The sequence below is a fragment of the Pseudogymnoascus destructans genome (genome assembly GCF_001641265.1).
Source record: "Pseudogymnoascus destructans isolate 20631-21 unplaced genomic scaffold scaffold_12, whole genome shotgun sequence".
Classification (NCBI taxonomy): domain Eukaryota; kingdom Fungi; phylum Ascomycota; class Leotiomycetes; order Thelebolales; family Thelebolaceae; genus Pseudogymnoascus; species Pseudogymnoascus destructans.
The window spans coordinates 397145-413666 of NW_020167531.1; the positions used below are offsets into that span (position 1 = coordinate 397145).

Sequence of the window (16522 nt, forward strand, 5' to 3'; positions counted from 1 at the left end):
TCTGTAGCTCTCTTTCTGCTGTAGCAGTTTCGTTGATGTCTCCAAAGGTCCTGGTAAGTTCCTCTTGAAACTGGTCATAAGAGGTAATCAAAGGTGTAGTGGTATTTTGGTTGTTGCCACTAAGTCTTCTAAGATATGGCTCAAAGAAGTTGAATGCAGATCCACGGAGGTAGCTGGCAGCGAAATAGATCTTCTGAATGTCTGAGGTGAACTGATGAGGCCTGAGGGTGAAGTAGATGTCCAGTTGCATAAGAAATCCCTTCAACTTCCTCCTGTCTCCATGGTATAAATCTGGTGTTTGCACTTTAGGAAGTGCACCTGGAGTACTCGAAATAGCCAGAGGAGCTGTGGGAAGCTCTGTATGATGTGTCTGAGTTGAAGATTGTGTTGCTGAAGTGTTGGCTTGAAAGGTGTTTTCCAAATTCTCAAGTTTGTTTGCTATAGTTTGTATAAAGGCAAACAGTTGTTGCATCTGCTGTTCAGCAGTAGTTGTAGGAGCTTGGTCGTCCTCCATTGTAGTATCGAAGTGCTGCTATAGAAATAGTTGAAGCTTGAAGCAGGCAAGGTGTAATGGTGGGTGCACCAGATATGAGAATCTAGCCACCCAAGGAAGGGATGAATTTACTAAGACAACACACTGTCTTAGGAAACAGAGCCAAAGGGTTGTAGCTTAGACTATTCCACAACGCAGCAATCAGGTGTATGATGTGGTGAAGTGGTTTAGACAAGTTGCAACAAATGTTGAGTCTGAGAACTCAGGGGTAAGTCAGAGGTTAGCACCTCACTGACTTTTCAAAAATAGAGAATAACAAGATCAATGCTTGGAAACTTGGAAAAGACGTAGAAGTATCTGCTAGTCGATTTACTGTATTGTCTGCTTGCCCTTTCTTAAGGAAAGGGCAATCCTATTTATGCCAAAGGAGTGTAGTTCTCTCATTTTCCATGACTTTCCATGACTAACCAGGCTTGGTAAATGTATTAGAAATCAAGTGCGACCCACAACTAGCTTGCTAATCATGTAGTGAACGTAAGAGAATCCCATAGAACCATCTCTTGGGTTCCTAGCCTATAGGAAGTGAAAAGGAGGTCCAAGGTCACAGTACCTATAGACAAATTATGTCATAACTTAACCAATCTTGTGGGTAACTAAGGAGCGATGACGTGTAATGAATCATAGAGGGTTGTAGAAGCTTCTAGAGCTATCGTTCATGTTCCTAGGCCTCTAGTTGGTAGAGATATGCCATGTGGTAGTATTGGCCCACCCTTAAGGAGGAGATTTTCTTAATAACTTGTTCAATGAGTGTCCAAATGATATGCCGTGATGTATGTAGCATAAACAGATGTAGTAGAAGAGTTTGCAGCAATCGTTGAGTAGTATTGCTTCTGTTGTTGGTGTGATAAGCCAAGATATGTATGGTGACTTGTAGGTTTGAGGAGGAGATTTCTAAGTTTGCTCTTGAGTTTGATAGCAAACTGAGTGCAACGAATGTCAGTATGACAAGAACCACAGTCCCTGCGCCCTCAGGAAACTGTTTCAAGTGTGGCAAGCCTGGCCATTTCCAGGACAAATGCCCCCTTAACGCCACTATCAAGGAAATGGACCGTAATGACCCCGAGGCAGAAGAACAATGGGAAGAAGCTGTGGAACTTCAATCGGATGCGTCCCTCGAGGAAAACGACGAGGCCTAGGAGAAGGCTCCTTCCTAGGTCTACGCAAATGTGACCTGCGAGGACTAGACTTACGAGAACTCCTGGGAGGCACCCAGTTCTTAGTTGACACGACCCTGAGTATGAATGGACTCGGGGTGCAAACTAAGTCCCTAGCAGACACAGGAGCAAACGGCTACCTCGTCATTAACAAGCCTTTGGCAATACGACTGTCGAAAGCACTTCAGAGCCCTATACGGAAACTACCCTACTCTGTACCCATACGTGGATTTCAGCGCAAAATCCAAGGCCACGTATCGGAGTATATTCGGTTACACTTAACAGTCGAAGGACGCTGAATATATAACTGCCCCTTTGTACTCCTGGACCTCGGAGCACAAGATGTGATAATTGGGAAGAAGCTTTTCAGCCACTTCCGAATACTACTCGACTTTGCAAAGAGCCAGTTAGTATGGCCAAAGGAGTACCCGCCGACTCCTAGCTGGAGCAAGGAGATCACCTTGCCCTACCACTCACGCGAAACGTCCATTAAACATCCTGCATATCAGTCGGATGCGAATCGCCGGGATTTCGCAATCCACCGCGAAGACAGACGCCGCGCAGGCGGATGGTCGATGGAAATGAAAGTGATAACTTCTGACTACGAAGAGATCACCGATACGCCATCGAACCCACTACGAAACCAGGAGGTTTCTCCCCCACCCAAATGGAAACCTCCACCGCAGAAAACCCTAGTACATAGGTTTACGCCCATGCATGTAGAAATCAGTGCAAATGCTTTCCACCACGAGATGATGCGAAACGACTCCGAGTTTTTTCAGACTAGCATCTACGAAATCGATCAGATCATTCATGAAAAGGAGTTGGTAGAGGACGAAGAAACGCTCCGCCTCATCCAGCAGAAGCTTCCGCATATGCACTGGAGGTACACCGATGTCTTTTCGAAGTTGGAATCGGATCGAATCCCCCCCCACTGCATATACGACCACAAGATACAGCTCGAAGCCCCTTTACCAAACGCTTTCTCCCCGTTATATCGACAGGGCACCGAAAAGCTTAAGGCTACCAAGCAATACCTGCTGGAAAACCTGGAAAAGGGATTCATCGTCAACAGCAACAGCCCCTTCGCGTCCCCTATTCTATTCGTAAAGAAAGCGGATGGCAAATTAAGATTTTGCATCGATTACCGGAAGTTAAATGGTCTCACCCGGAACGATCCCTACCCCATCTCGCGTATCGATGAACTACTAGGACGAGTGTCGAAAGCAAAAATCTTCACGAAGCTAGATATCAGACAAGCCTTCCATCGTATACGGATGCACCCTGACTCGGAAGAGTACACGACCTTTCGGACTCGCTATGGATCCTATAAGTGCAAAGTGCTGCCATTTGGACTAACGAACGGTCCCGCAACCTATCAGCGGTATATGAATGACGTCCTGATGCAATACTTAGACGACTTCTGTACCGCATACTTAGATGACATCCTAATCTATTCAGAGGACCCTACGGAACACATAGAGCATGTGCATAAGGTCCTACAGCATCTCCGAGAAGCTGGACTCCAAGCCGATTTGAACAAATGCGAGTTCAACGTCACCAGGACAAAATACTTGGGTTATGTTCTCACTACCTCCGGTGTCGAAGCGGACCCTGACAAAATCGAACCCCTTCGTAACTGGATCCGACCGACCACTGTTACGGGTGTTAAGTCCTATCTGGGATTCTGTGGCTTCTATAGACAATTCATTCGTAATTTTGGCAAAATAGCAAAGCCCCTCACCACCATCACTAGTCCCTCAGAGCCGTTCCGGTGGACAGACAAATGTGAGGATGCGTTCGAGGAATTGCGATGACAACTTTTAGCGGTACAGGCACTTCACCACTTCAACCCCGAATTGCCTACGAAGCTGGAGACCGACTCCTCTGATGGAGTGGTAGCTGGTGTCCTGTCTCAAGAACACCCTGACAAGTGATGGTACCCCGTAAGCTTTTACAGTCATGTCCTATCCGGACATGAGATCAATTGGGAGATCCACGACAAGGAACTATTCGCAATAGTAAAGGCCTTCGGAAAATGGAGGCCCGAGTTGGCTTCGGTGCGCCACCGAGTCGACGTGTACACTGACCACCGTTCGCTGGAATATTTCATGTCTACCAAGGTTCTCACCGCGAAGCAGGTTCGATGGATGGAGCTACTCTCCGACTTCAACTTCTGCATTACGTACACCACGGGCAAAAATAACCAGAAGGCTGATATTCTGAGCCGAAGAGACCAGGACTTGGTAACGCAGCAGAAAGTCAAACTTGATAGTAGGGCGAGGGTATTGTTAGGTCCAAGCCGCCTACACCCCCGAATCAGCTCCGAACTCGCCGAGAGCTACATAGCATCCATTAATTCGATGGACACCCCCAAGCCCCAGGTGCCCTTCAATTTAATAGAGGCGCTATGTGCGGACAATCGGAAGTCGTTCACTGAGACTCGCGCGAAACAACCCCTACCGGACGGATTCGCGATGAACGACCAGCTCCTCCTGTACAAAGGCCGCCTATGTGTGAATCGCCACACTGACCTATGTACGAAACTGATCCGGGAAGCGCACGATCAAGTGTCGTCAGCACATCCAAGTGGCAGGAAAACCTACCAATTGCTCGCCCCAAAGTATCATTGGGTCGGGATGGAAGCGGACTGTTTGCGGTATGTACGAAACTGCGTGACATGCCGGCTTTCTCACACCAATGTCACTAAGCAACAAGGATTTCTACACCCACTACCTGTACCTGAATATCCTATGCAACACCTCACCATGGACTTCAAGGAGTTCCCAAGGGACAAGCATGGATACGATAGCATCTTAGTGTTTATGGACCGACTCGGAAAGAGTTCAGTGACAATACCTTGCTACAAAACCACAACTGCCCGCCAGATGGCGCAATTGTTCATCGAATGGATATACCGATTCGGACACACTCCGGAGTCGATTGTAAGCGACCGCGGACCCCAATTCGTATCATCCTTTTGGCAAGAGTTCTGTCGAATTATCGGCGTTAAGGTTAAGCTGTCGACTGCCTATCATAAGCAGACTGACGGGCAGATGGAAATCATGAACCGATACATCGATCAGAGACTGAGGCCCTTTGTATCCCATTATCAGGATAACTGGAGCGAACTCATCCCCATAATGGACCGCGTGCAAATGACACTCCCCCACGCATCCATTGGCATGACCCCCTACCGACTCAAGTACGGAACTGATCCGCGTACGAGTTGGGATTGGAACACTCCGAAAGGCACCAACCCCCGGGAGACCCTAAACCGAGAGGAAGCCAAGGCGGTGGCAGACCGAATGCATACCGCATGGGTCCACGCAAAGGAAAACATGACAAAGGCACAAGAGGAAATGTCTAAGCACGCGAATCGATGCCGAAGGGCCATCGACTGGGACGTAGGAGATAGAGTGTACCTATCGACCAAAAATTTGAAAAACTCTCGTCCTAGCCGCAAGCTGGGCCAACAATGGGTCAGACCATATACGGTGTTGGAACAGATTGGGCACGCATTTCGATTGGAACTACCTACCGGTTCGCAAATACACGATGTGTTCTCACCAGACGTACTCATGAAGGATCCGAACAATCCCCTACCTGGTCAGGATCCGCCTGAGCCTAGCAGCGAAGTGATAGACGGCGTAGAGGAATGGGAAGTGGGAAAGATCCTCGCCGTAAGGCTCCACCAGAAGCAACTACAATACAGGGTTAGTTGGGTCGGATACGATCCGGACCCGGAGTGGTACCCAGCGTCAAACTTCATGAACTCTCCTCAGAAACTCAGAGAGTTTCATACGGAATACCCAGATTTACCAGGTCCACCTCAAGAACTACTCGGAGGTGTTACGGCAGGGGAGACGGGAAAGGAACAAAAATACGATCACGGAGGGAAAGACAAAGTGGAAGAAACAGAGTCGTTGCTGTCTGCGACTCTAAACTAAAATACCCTCCGAGCCAGGGCGCACTCACCACCGTAACTCTTGCGGGAGTCACCCTTCCCAAACGTCTCACCGGCGTCGCAACAAGCGGCTACCACCGAGAGAGACGAAGGGTCGAAGCGACCCCACGCGGAGAGTCAGGTCCGAGTCCCCTCCGACACAGGGCCTCCTCCCTCCTACGCCCCATCCTCCTCTGCCCCATACTGGGCCCCAAACCCATCCCCCTCACCCTCACCACCCTCACCACCCCCCTTCTTCCTCCCCCCAGCATGGTCCGGAGCCGTCGCAGCGACAGCGACGGCAGGAAGCCTGCCCACGGCAGCCACCACTTCCCCCAAAAGAGCCGGCACGCTCCCCTGCTCCGTCCGAAGACGGCGCAGTGACGACCGGATTTGCTAAACCGAATCAGCACCGAAACCACACAGGACAGGGGGATACTTATGGCCAGACCCGCCTCGAGGGCGGCGCGCGTTGCGCGGAGCTCCTCGTAGGAGTCGCGCTCGGCGGCCGAGCGGAACTTTGGAACGCTTTGGGCGGCCACAAGGGCCACCTGGTTTGCCTCTGTGGCAGCGGCTTCGACGGCGGCGGGATCCCAGGGATCTGCTGCTTCGGCGGCAGCAAGGTGTAATGGTGGGTGCACCAGATGTGAGAATCTAGCCACCCAAGGAAGGGATGATTTTACTAAGACAACACACTGTCTTAGGAAACAGAGCCAAAGGGTTGTAGCTTAGACTATTCCACAACGCAGAAATCAGGTGTGTGATGTAGTGAAGTTGTTCAGACAAGTTGCAACAAATGTTGAGTCTGGGAACTCAGGGGTAAGTCAGAGGTTAACACCTCACTGACTTTTCAGAAACAAGGAGTAACAAGATGAATGCTTGGAAGCTTGTAAAAGACGGGGAAGTATGTGATAGTCGATTTACTGTATTGCCTGCTTGCCCTTTCTTAAGGAAAGGGCAATCCTATTTATGCCAAAGGAGTGTAGTTCTCTCATTTTCCATGACTTTCCATGACTAACCAGGCTTGGTAAATGTATTAGAAATCAAGTGCGACCCACAACTAGCTTGCTAATCATGTAGTGAACGTAAGAGAATCCCATAGAACCATCTCTTGGGTTCCTAGCCTATAGGAGGTCCAAGGTCAGAGTACCTATAGATAAATTATGTCATAACTTAACCAATCTTGTGGGTAACTAAGGAGCGATGACGTGTAATGAATCATAGAGGGTTGTAGAAGCTTCTAGAGCTATCGTTCATGTTCCTAGGCCTCTAGTTGGTAGAGATATGCCATGTGGTAGTATTGGCCCACCCCCTTAAGGAGGAGATTTTCTTAATAACTTGTTCAATGAGTGTTCAAATGATATGCCGTGATGTATGTAGCATAAACAGATGCAGTAGAAGAGTTTGCAGCAATCGTTGAGTAGTATTGCTTCTGTTGTTGGTGTGATAAGCCAAGATATGTATGGTGACTTGTAGGTTTGAGGAGGAGATTTCTAAGTTTGCTCTTGAGTTTGATAGCAAACTGAGTGCAACGAATGTCAGTATGACACAAGGACACGGTATTCCTCGTCGAGGAACCAGGGAAGCTATGCAAATTGTTAGCAAAAGCCAACAGAGACAGAACAGCACAAGGGAACTCACCGGAACGCAAGTGGAGTGCTGCGCCGTGCAGTACTCGCACTTGGATGAGGCGGGGGACCAGACACAATCGTGGTCCTTGACACCACGAGCTTTGGCCCGAAGGCAGTGCAGGCAAAGGACACGGAACGCGCCCGACAAAGCTCCCGCGGGAGTCGGAATCAGCATTGAAAAAAAAAAAAGGGTTGGAATTCTGCGCAGAATCCCGTCAGCCCAGCACACGTTATCACCCCTGCGCCAACGCGCTCCCATCACCTACTCATTGTTGTGGATGGAAGTATCCTATCCAATTCATTAGTGTACCATCGGACAATCCACGAGAAGGGGTCACTTACATTCTCAGAGGAGTGGTCGCTGGCGTTGTTGTTGGAGACGAAAGAAGAAGCAGACACGGCTGCGCACTCATAGTCTGGCTTACAACAATGAACTCCGAATCGGGTTAGCGCGAACACTTCTCCTTTCATACATAGGACAGTCTTATCCGAACGATTCGCGGACGCGATTCGGAGTCCACTCGGACCGCCAGGAATGCACCCCCGAGCGAACAAAGCAAAGTATAACTCGAACGCTTCGCGGATGCGATTCGGAATGCACTCGGACCACCACCAATGTACCCCAGAGCGAACAAAGTAAACTCTGATTCCGCACAATAAACGGAGTCGGTATGGCACAGCTCTAGCCTGACATACAACGCACCTTCCCGACACGGCACATAAACAGGGTTGTTACAGATGCCATTACAAACAGAATAGAACGCATCTTCTCACGGATACCATTCGGAGATGTTGCGGAAATAATTCTCACGTGTTTCGCGGACAAAACACTCTCTTAAGAGGGGGGGTAGTGTAAGGATGCCAAAGCCCTCAGTGATGGAAAGCATCAGAGTCGGGCAGGTTACGGTCACGTGGGGAGCATTAGGGTAGGTTATCCGAGTCGACCCGTTTCGGGTACTTAAGGAAATTGACTCAACGGGGGTTCCTCTCTTCATCTTTTTTGTATCCTTCGTAGTAGACCTATAGGATAGCATCCGTTTAGCCTCCGACTCGCACTCTCATATGCTATTACTGTGAGCTGGGTGCCCTGTGTCCTTACAGTGTCCAGGCTTATTGCAGTTGAAACAGAGCCGTTCTTGGAACTGTCACTCCTTGTTGGGATTGTGGGGTTTGTCATTAGGCTTGAAAGTAGCATCGAGTTCCATAGGTTGGGGCCAATGACTCTTTGTTTGTCTTCTCTTCTGAGTCCAGTGTTGACTAGGTGGTCCCCCTTTCTTCTCGAGTTGCCGTTCATAGTGACGATTGCTGATCTTCTGAGCCAATTCAATCATTCTCTAAGGTCATCTGGTTTGTCAGACCTTAAGATTTCGTCCTTCACATGGTCTTTCAGACCTGCGTAGAATTGGTCACAGATAGCCTCTTCTCCCCAGTTGGTGAGTGTTGCATGCTGTTGAAACTCAGCAGTGTATGCAACTGCTGACCCTCTCTGCTTGAGAGCCTGGAGTGCCCTGACTGCATTTCGTCATTCATCAATGTCTCTGAAGTTTGCCTTAAGCGTTTTGAGGAATCCGTTCCAGGATACAAAAATTTCCTTTGTTCCTTGACTAGCTAAGATGTTGCATTTTCTGTCAGGTGTTCGATGGTTCATGTAGTCAGCGAGGTAGTTAGAGATCCATTCTGAGGCTGGTCCTCGAAAGAGTGCCACAGCCCATAGGACCTGTTCCACTTCTTTGTTGAAGTGTTTGGCATTAAACGCCATCGATAGCTCCATCTGGATGATGAAGCTCTTAAGCTTCTTGCGATCCCCATGAAAGGTGTCTGGGAATGCAATCTTCAACTTGTCTGAAGGGTGAGCCTGTGGGGCTTTGATGGTAGGTTCAGTAGCAACCTTCCCCTTTAATCCAACGTTTGATCCAGTATCGTCTCCAGCCATGTTGCTTTGTGTGTAAGCCGGTACCTCATGGAAGTGGTGCTCAAAGTGTAACGTTGACTTCTAAACGATAGAAGACACAGAGGTTTCTTGCGTAAGGTTGACTTTACAGAGGAGGCAGGGAATTAAACACAAAGGCTTTCCAAGTAACACATTACAGTATTGTAAAGAATACTATATTGAGTTGAGCACGAGGCTCCTATCTAAGGAAATACTATCTACTTACATAGTGGCGTCGTGCCAAAGGGATATCTGTGGATAACATGGATAACATAATATCCAGATATCCAATGTTATCCATCACCTGATATTCTGTGGATCCCCGTGGATAGCATGGATAACATAATATCCATGATATCCAATGTTATCCATCACATGACATTCCGTGGGTCCCCGTGGATAACATGGATAACATAATATCCATGATATCCAATGTTATCCATCACGTGAGGTTGCAGCCGTAAGCGCTAGCCATAGCACTAGCCATAGCACTAGCACTTAGCCGTAACAAGTTGGTTGAGTTTCATAGCTGGGGGTCTTACCTCGGGGAAGTTTACCTGGCTTCGTTTCTAACACAGGGATTGTCGGGGGGTTTGTACACAAAGGCTGGAGATAGCACTTTGCTTGAGCGCAGGGCAGGCTTTAACTTTGTGCCTCCGTTCAACTTTATGCTCAACTTTATGCGCAGAGTTGAGGAGAGTTGAGGAGACGTCGCTCCTGTCCACGGCGTGAACCTTGGTGATATCTGTGATGATTCAAAGAGTCACCTTGGGGAGGAGACAGAAGAAAGTGCTGAAAGGGTTTTTGAAGAGGCACTTTGAAATTTTGAGCCAATGATTCACCGAGCGCTCGGTGATGACACAGAATATTTCTGATACTGCGGTGTGCTGTTTGCGCTTTGGGCGCTTCCTTTTTCGTTCTGGAGTTGCCCTTGAGGTATATGGACATATGAACTCTATTCCAAATGAGCGCAGCAGGCGCGAGACTGTTGGGAGGGACGACGGAGAGTGAAAGTCGGGGAGGGGGAGCTGCCCTTTTATAGAGCTCGAAAGCGGCGGCAGGCACGTGCACGCGCGTTGCCCGATTAGGCGGGCGCCAAACCCCGCAGGTCGAACACCAGGATCCAGATTATATCTTTAATTTGCCGACTATAAGCCTTTTTTAATAGGCTAAAACAGCCAACATCAAGTGGCTAGAGTAGATGAGAAGAATGAGCAGGCATGTAGAGAGTTATAATGTTGTGTTCTTTGTAATACTCCTTAAACTCATCTAAGTAGTGGCTCTTATGGCCATTAAGGACTAACAAGCGATAACTACGGATGACTTCTAGGTCCTCGCACTTAGCCCTCTAATAGTCGTATTTCCGCTAGGCGGCGCTTAATGAAGTTGTAAGCCCATCAATTTGCTATATCTTCAACACAGACACTCGAGGAGGAAACCCTTCTGTAGCTAGGTCGAGGATGTATTGAATAAGGGCTGATTCCTTAGAGAAAATTAAAGTTGAATGCGTAGGGGTCACGTCACGTCATGGTGTGAAGTGCGTCGCTCTGTTGGGAATCGCAACGGGAGCTGAGGGATTCCGGGTTTTTGGCCTAGAAGTTTGGTAATCCTTAGCGGGGCAGGTGAAAACTCTGTACCCAGAACAGTGGACATACGGAGGATTACGGTAATTACTGTAGGGCCCCAAAACGCCCATGAATAGTGAGTAGGCCATTAGAATAGTTAGAATCAATTGACCCGATTACTGTATATACTGTAACCTATTGTCGTGCATTTCGCGATAAGATATCACACCACCATTTAATTACACCAATATAAAAATAACATATATCTCGCTCGTCCTCCTTAAAATTAAATAACAGAAACAAATCTCCAATCCATTTCGCCCATTCCACATCCTAACAACCCCCCCAAATACATCCACTACATCGCACCCTCACCGCGTCACCACCACTACCCCGCCAAAACCCCGCCATCACCACCACCACCACAACCACAACAATGGCTGACGACCCAGCCTTCAATCCAGCACTCATAGTAGTAGATGTCCAAGAAGGCTTCTGTCCTCCCGTACGCCATTCCCCTCCCCTCCTTTCCTCTCCCGCCTCCCCCTCCTTAACTCCACCCCAACTCCACCCCACTAACCCCCCCCACAGTCCGGCGCCCTAGCAGTCCCCAACGGCCGCTCCATCCTCCCCACCATCAACACCCTCCTCACCTACCCTTTCGTCCTCAAAATTGCGACTAAAGACTGGCATCCTGCTGGTCACATCAGTTTCGCGTCTTCGCACCCCGGTGCTGAACCTTTCACCTCCTTCGCTACTATAACCAACCTCGAGAACGAGGAGGAGAAGTACGAGAGCAGATTATGGTTGGATCACTGCATCCAAGGCACGCCCGGCGCTGAACTGGTGAAAGACCTAGACATCTCCAAAATCGACAAGATCCTAGAAAAAGGCCAAATCAAATCCGTCGAAATGTACTCCGCCTTCTACCCCCCCCTCTCCTCTCCCCGCGTGGGCGACAGCGGGTTATCCACCCTACTCAAGGAAAAGGGGGTGACGGATGTATACGTAGTCGGCCTAGCAGCAGACTACTGCGTCGCTGCTACGGCGGAGGATGCGGTGAAAGAGGGATTTAGAGCGGTGATTGTGGAGGAGGGGACGAGGGCTGTTGATCCGGGGGGGTGGGAGGGGAAGAAGAAGGAGTTGGAGGGGAGGGGGGTGAGAGTTGTGGGGATGAAGGGGAGGGAGGTGGGGAGGGTGAGGTTGAATACTAAGGCGTAAAGGATGGGAGATATGGAGTGTACTGCTGGTGGTAAAATGGTAGAGATGAGAAGTGCGAAATACGAGACGAACTGCGTCATGGGACAAATTAAATGTTTTATTCCGGGGACATATCTAATATAAGAATGTTCCCCCAAATGATGCCGAAACCCAAGCTAATCAATTTCTTTATTAGATTTCCCTTCACAACCCCAACTTAGTAGTCGTTGTAAAGATAATCCGGGCTCGAAGCCCTTAAAGGGGCTCTTCAATTCGTCCTAGCCGTATTACGTGGCATACTCGGCCGTATCGCAGCTTGACATCCCGCGCACGCCTTCATCATACAGCCCGGGCACTGGAGCAGATAATTCCAACTCACATAGCACTTCGGGCATGCCGTACGTCCTTGTATTTTTCGCCACCAGCCGCCGTGGTGGCAGGTTGATACAGAAGCCTCGCGAGCGCTTCTCTCGGTTCCAAAAGAGTATCTAGGGTGATTGACATTTGCATATCGTTTCCGGTATTCTTTAGCTTCATCATCGTTAATCTTCTGCCACCTCCTAGCCTGTTCCTCTTGTCGTTTCTGCTCTGCTGCACGCTCCTCTGCCTGTCGTATTTTGCATGCCTCTGCTGCTTCCCGCTCCTGTTTCTCCCGCTGCTCTTGTTGTTGTTTCCGAATCCTCGCTATTCTCTCTCTCGCGACCCTCTCATTATCTTGTCTCTCCCTCTTCTCTCTAGCCCGTATTCTATCTTGAATCACTTGTATCCTCCTAGTATCGACTAGATCCGCAGTATCCACCTCCTTCTTCGCACTTTGTAACAGGCTTTCCACTTTCTTCAAGTCTGCCTTCTTTAACCCTAGTCGCCTCTCTTTCATATCTTTCATAATTTTTCTCTCCTGCCTCTCCCTATCCTTGCGTTCCTTTTCCTTCTCAGTGTCTTCTGCCTTCTTTTGTATTGATGATAATAACCACGTCCCCCAACTATTCTTCTGTGCCTCTGCCGCTGCTTCAGCAGCTACAATACTATCCAAATCCTTGATTTCTTGCTCCAACCGGCGAACATCTCTCCGTAGCTCGAAGATCGAGGAGTCGAAGACATTCTCCTCGGTCCGCCAGCATGCACTACGTTCTTGCTTCGACTTTTGAAGTGCGGCGATTTGTGCGGCTTCGCTAAGTGCTCCTGATTGCGGGGTTGAAGCAGGAGCCGGATGAGGTGTTTGGGTAGTTTGAGAATAGGGTCCACTTCGTGTTATGGTAGGGTAGATGGAGTCGTACGCTTGGCGTTTGGTTTCATCCTTTAATGTATCGTAGGCTCTTCCGAGCTTTAATATTTGATTTTAGCATACTACTAGTTCACTGGAACATTAACATACTAGTTGAAAGGCTTCAGTAGCATCGTGCTTGGTATTCCGATCCGGATGGAGCTTTAGCGCTAGTCGTCTGTAAGATTTGATGACTAGCTCGGGCGAAGCCGTTTGCCCCACTTCAAGGGCCATGTAATAATCCTCTGTAACTAGTGCCGGTGCCATATCTGAGCAAATATGTTCTTAGGAGTGCGTTTGTAAGAAGAATCAAACTTGCCTTATCGTAGAGCCTCATAGCAATAGTAATTACCCTTCTTGATGACTAGAACTTCAAGAAAGTGTGTCACGTGAGATAAATGCACTTCTGCCCAAGGATTGGCTTGAGAATAGTGCCCGAGTAAAAAATAGCGAGCCCAGACTTGAATATGGCGGTATATTGTAACTAAGCTAATGCACATTATTGCGTTAAAATGACAAAGACATTGCTGCACACTACTCACAGAGAGCTATCCTATCCTATTACTATTACTCCCGAAAAAAAAATAAGAGCAGAAAACAAAAACAGACCATCCATCCGTCCGACCGACTCATCCAGAGCCTCCTCGCTGTAAGAGCGGAATATAACCAATCTGATACCGGTTTTTTGGTGTTTTGTTTTGCTTTGTTTTGTTTTTGTTTTTGTTTTTGAACTTTTGATTGAGAACAATGTCCACCTCCTTCATTTGCTCAGAGAGCTTTTGCGCAACTCCACCGCCCTTCAAACACCCAGATGTCGCCTTCTGAGTTAGCCTCTCACTTCTCGAGGTCAGTGAACCCCCCCCTAGTCCTCTTCCACAACAAGGCGCTCATCGCCGCTGACAGCGCAAAAAGGATACACAACGCAATACTCAGACCCCAAATACTCTTCATCTCGTAACAAGTCAAACTATCCGCCCCGGCCCAAACAAAATAATCAACCTTCCCAATGTTGGCACCAACAGACGACAAGAAAGCTTTAGCACTGCCTCCGTCCTTGGAGAGGACAGCGCAGTCGAGGTAGGAAAGGGGCTTGCCGATGGTGACGGCGACGACGATGACGGCGATGAGGAGGGCGGAGTCGAGACCGGTTGCGATGAGGAAGGGAAGGTGGCGGTCCCAAAAGAGGATGTAGGAGATTCCACAGTAGAGGACTGCTATGCAGGTCTGAGGGGTATTAGCAATTGATTGGCGGGGGAATTAGATTTGGGGGAGGGGAGAAGGGGGGACTCACGACACTGATGGTCCCAATGAGGACGTTAGGAGGGTTGGTCTTGGAAGAAACCATTTGCGCGATAAAATTCGCGGTCATCCCAATGATGGAGATGAGGGAGATACCCTGGAGACCGCGGGCGACGGTGTAGGACGCGCCGAGGGCGCCGTATTGGGGAGCGGGCATGATTGGTTTTTTTGATAAAGAGTGATTTGAAAAGTTGGTGTTGATGCGGAGGGCTTTGGGGAAGACGTTGGGTCTGGGAGAGATGCGTCTGAGAAAGAGTGATGAAGGCACCGTGTTGATTTTATGTCGTTATAGTGATCGTGGGTAAATAGCCAACTTTTTTTGGGGTCTTTTGGAGAACGAGGGATATCGAATCAATCGATAAAGAGCGTGTTTATGCTATCGAAGCAATTCAAGTCGTGTTGTAAAGAAAGTCTGAGAAAAACCAAGACGAAAATATGAGACACAAGAAGAGACCGTTGTAAGGAGACCGACCCAAAAACAAGACCCGAAAAGGAAATCGTAAGAATCGACTGAAGACTGAAAGAAGATTGACAATGAAAGAAGCTGCTGATCCAAAAACTCACTTTCTCTGGGAACTCTCCAACTCTTATACCCACCTCACCAGACCGCGATGTCGATCCAGACCGTACAAATATAGATGCTCCACTAAGACTTGATTTGTCTAGACTCACCACCTCACCTTCACTTCTCACGCCTCACCTTCTCACGCGCCCTACCTCACCAAAGGCACTTCTATTAATTCCTGACACGCCCCTGTTCTGACAGCCGCCGAGCCAGCCAATCAGCGCCCCGTACCCGAGTGTCAGGGGGTGTCGGGGATGCGCTTGGGGCGGCGTCTCGCAAGCGGCCGCCGCACCCCTGGCAACCACTCACACCGCACCATTGCTCTGGCCGGCACTGGTAAGAAACCCGCGGCTTGTTTGAGCGATGACCTCTTGGCGACCGCTGGTAATTTTATCGTGGATAGGATTGTACTGGGTCGCGATAGGCGCGCGGGCGGGTCGCTCGTATTATGCGCGATAAGGCCAGGCTGTCTGTGATTCGACCACGGGGATTGCTGACACGCGGAGGGGGATAGTCTGGACCGTGGGGAGGTCTGGTCATACTACCTCTCACCACCTTGGAGGCGCAGCAGCGTCTCCAACCCCAATCACAACCCTCACCCTTCCCCAAGACAAGCCAGCACCAAAACCAAGGAGCCTCATCCCCGCCCAGCGCCATCATGAAACCCGTAGCCGCCCCCAAACCCCCAAACCACCCCCCTCCACCAAATCCTACGCACAACTGAATCCCCACCACCCTGAGTCAAGACAGCTCCCCACTCCTCTGCGCCACCACCCGGGATCTCCCCGCCAGACCTCCCCGCCAGATTTATTAGCTGGGTTTGAGCCATCTGCAATGGTGGTGAGAGCAGCCGGAGTGAGAGCCAAACAGGCCCGTCAGTGACTAGGCCTTGCATTTACGGAATTGTTGATTCATGTGTCCCCACACTGTAAAATACGACCAGTCGCGCAAATGCTACATCGGGGGTGATCCAGTATAGCTTTATAGACAGAGAGAGATGGAGTGGGCGACTGCTCTGGCAAAGCTATGCCAACCTGACTTCGTGATAACCGTCTAAAGATGTGTCATATGTGGTAAATAAACAACAGCGAAGCACGGATAATGTTAGCTGCCCGGACACACTGAAGCTTCCGCCGAAGCTCATATGGGCGATACTCTGCCTAGACAGGCCGAATCTCAAAATCTTATAGAGGCATTATAGGTGAGAAAGGGAGAGGGTGGTGAGAGAGAGAAACGTTGGTGAGAAAAGAGGAGTGGTAGTAAGAAAATAAAGTGTGGAAGCCGGTGCTGTCCTTCAAGAACTTCGGGTTCGCCGGGGACGGAGGCTGAAGAACGTCGAGGCGGAAGTCCAGTCCCATGGCGCTGTGGCAACCGCCTCTGGTGGTGATGCTGGGTGAATGGACTGGGTGAATGGA

At 49.3% G+C, this 16522-nt stretch overlaps 3 protein-coding genes across 3 annotated transcripts; 1 reads left to right on the top strand and 2 right to left on the bottom strand.

Annotated features, from left to right (window-relative positions):
* Positions 1 to 10975: 10975 nt before the first annotated feature.
* Positions 10976 to 12000, top strand: PNC1 (NAD(+) salvage pathway protein; the record flags this gene model as incomplete). The annotated part of the gene is made up of 2 exons (XM_024470040.1): positions 10976 to 11284; positions 11371 to 12000. The coding sequence occupies exons 1-2, from the start codon at positions 11216 to 11218 to the stop codon at positions 11998 to 12000; spliced, it is 699 nt and encodes a 232-aa protein (XP_024323591.1). The 5' UTR covers positions 10976 to 11215.
* A 131-nt stretch (positions 12001 to 12131) lies between these two features.
* Positions 12132 to 13560, bottom strand: VC83_06440 (uncharacterized protein). Its single transcript, XM_024470041.1, has 2 exons — positions 13355 to 13560; positions 12132 to 13303 (listed from the first exon to the last, which is right to left on the bottom strand). Exons 1-2 carry the CDS (start codon positions 13508 to 13510, stop codon positions 12248 to 12250), a joined length of 1212 nt encoding a protein of 403 aa, XP_024323553.1. The 5' UTR covers positions 13511 to 13560; the 3' UTR covers positions 12132 to 12247.
* Positions 13561 to 14077: 517 nt separating this feature from the next.
* Positions 14078 to 14699, bottom strand: VC83_06441 (uncharacterized protein; the record flags this gene model as incomplete). The annotated part of the gene is made up of 2 exons (XM_024470042.1): positions 14078 to 14467; positions 14535 to 14699. The coding sequence occupies 2 exons, from the start codon at positions 14697 to 14699 to the stop codon at positions 14078 to 14080; spliced, it is 555 nt and encodes a 184-aa protein (XP_024323552.1).
* Between the last annotated feature and the right edge of the window lie 1823 nt (positions 14700 to 16522).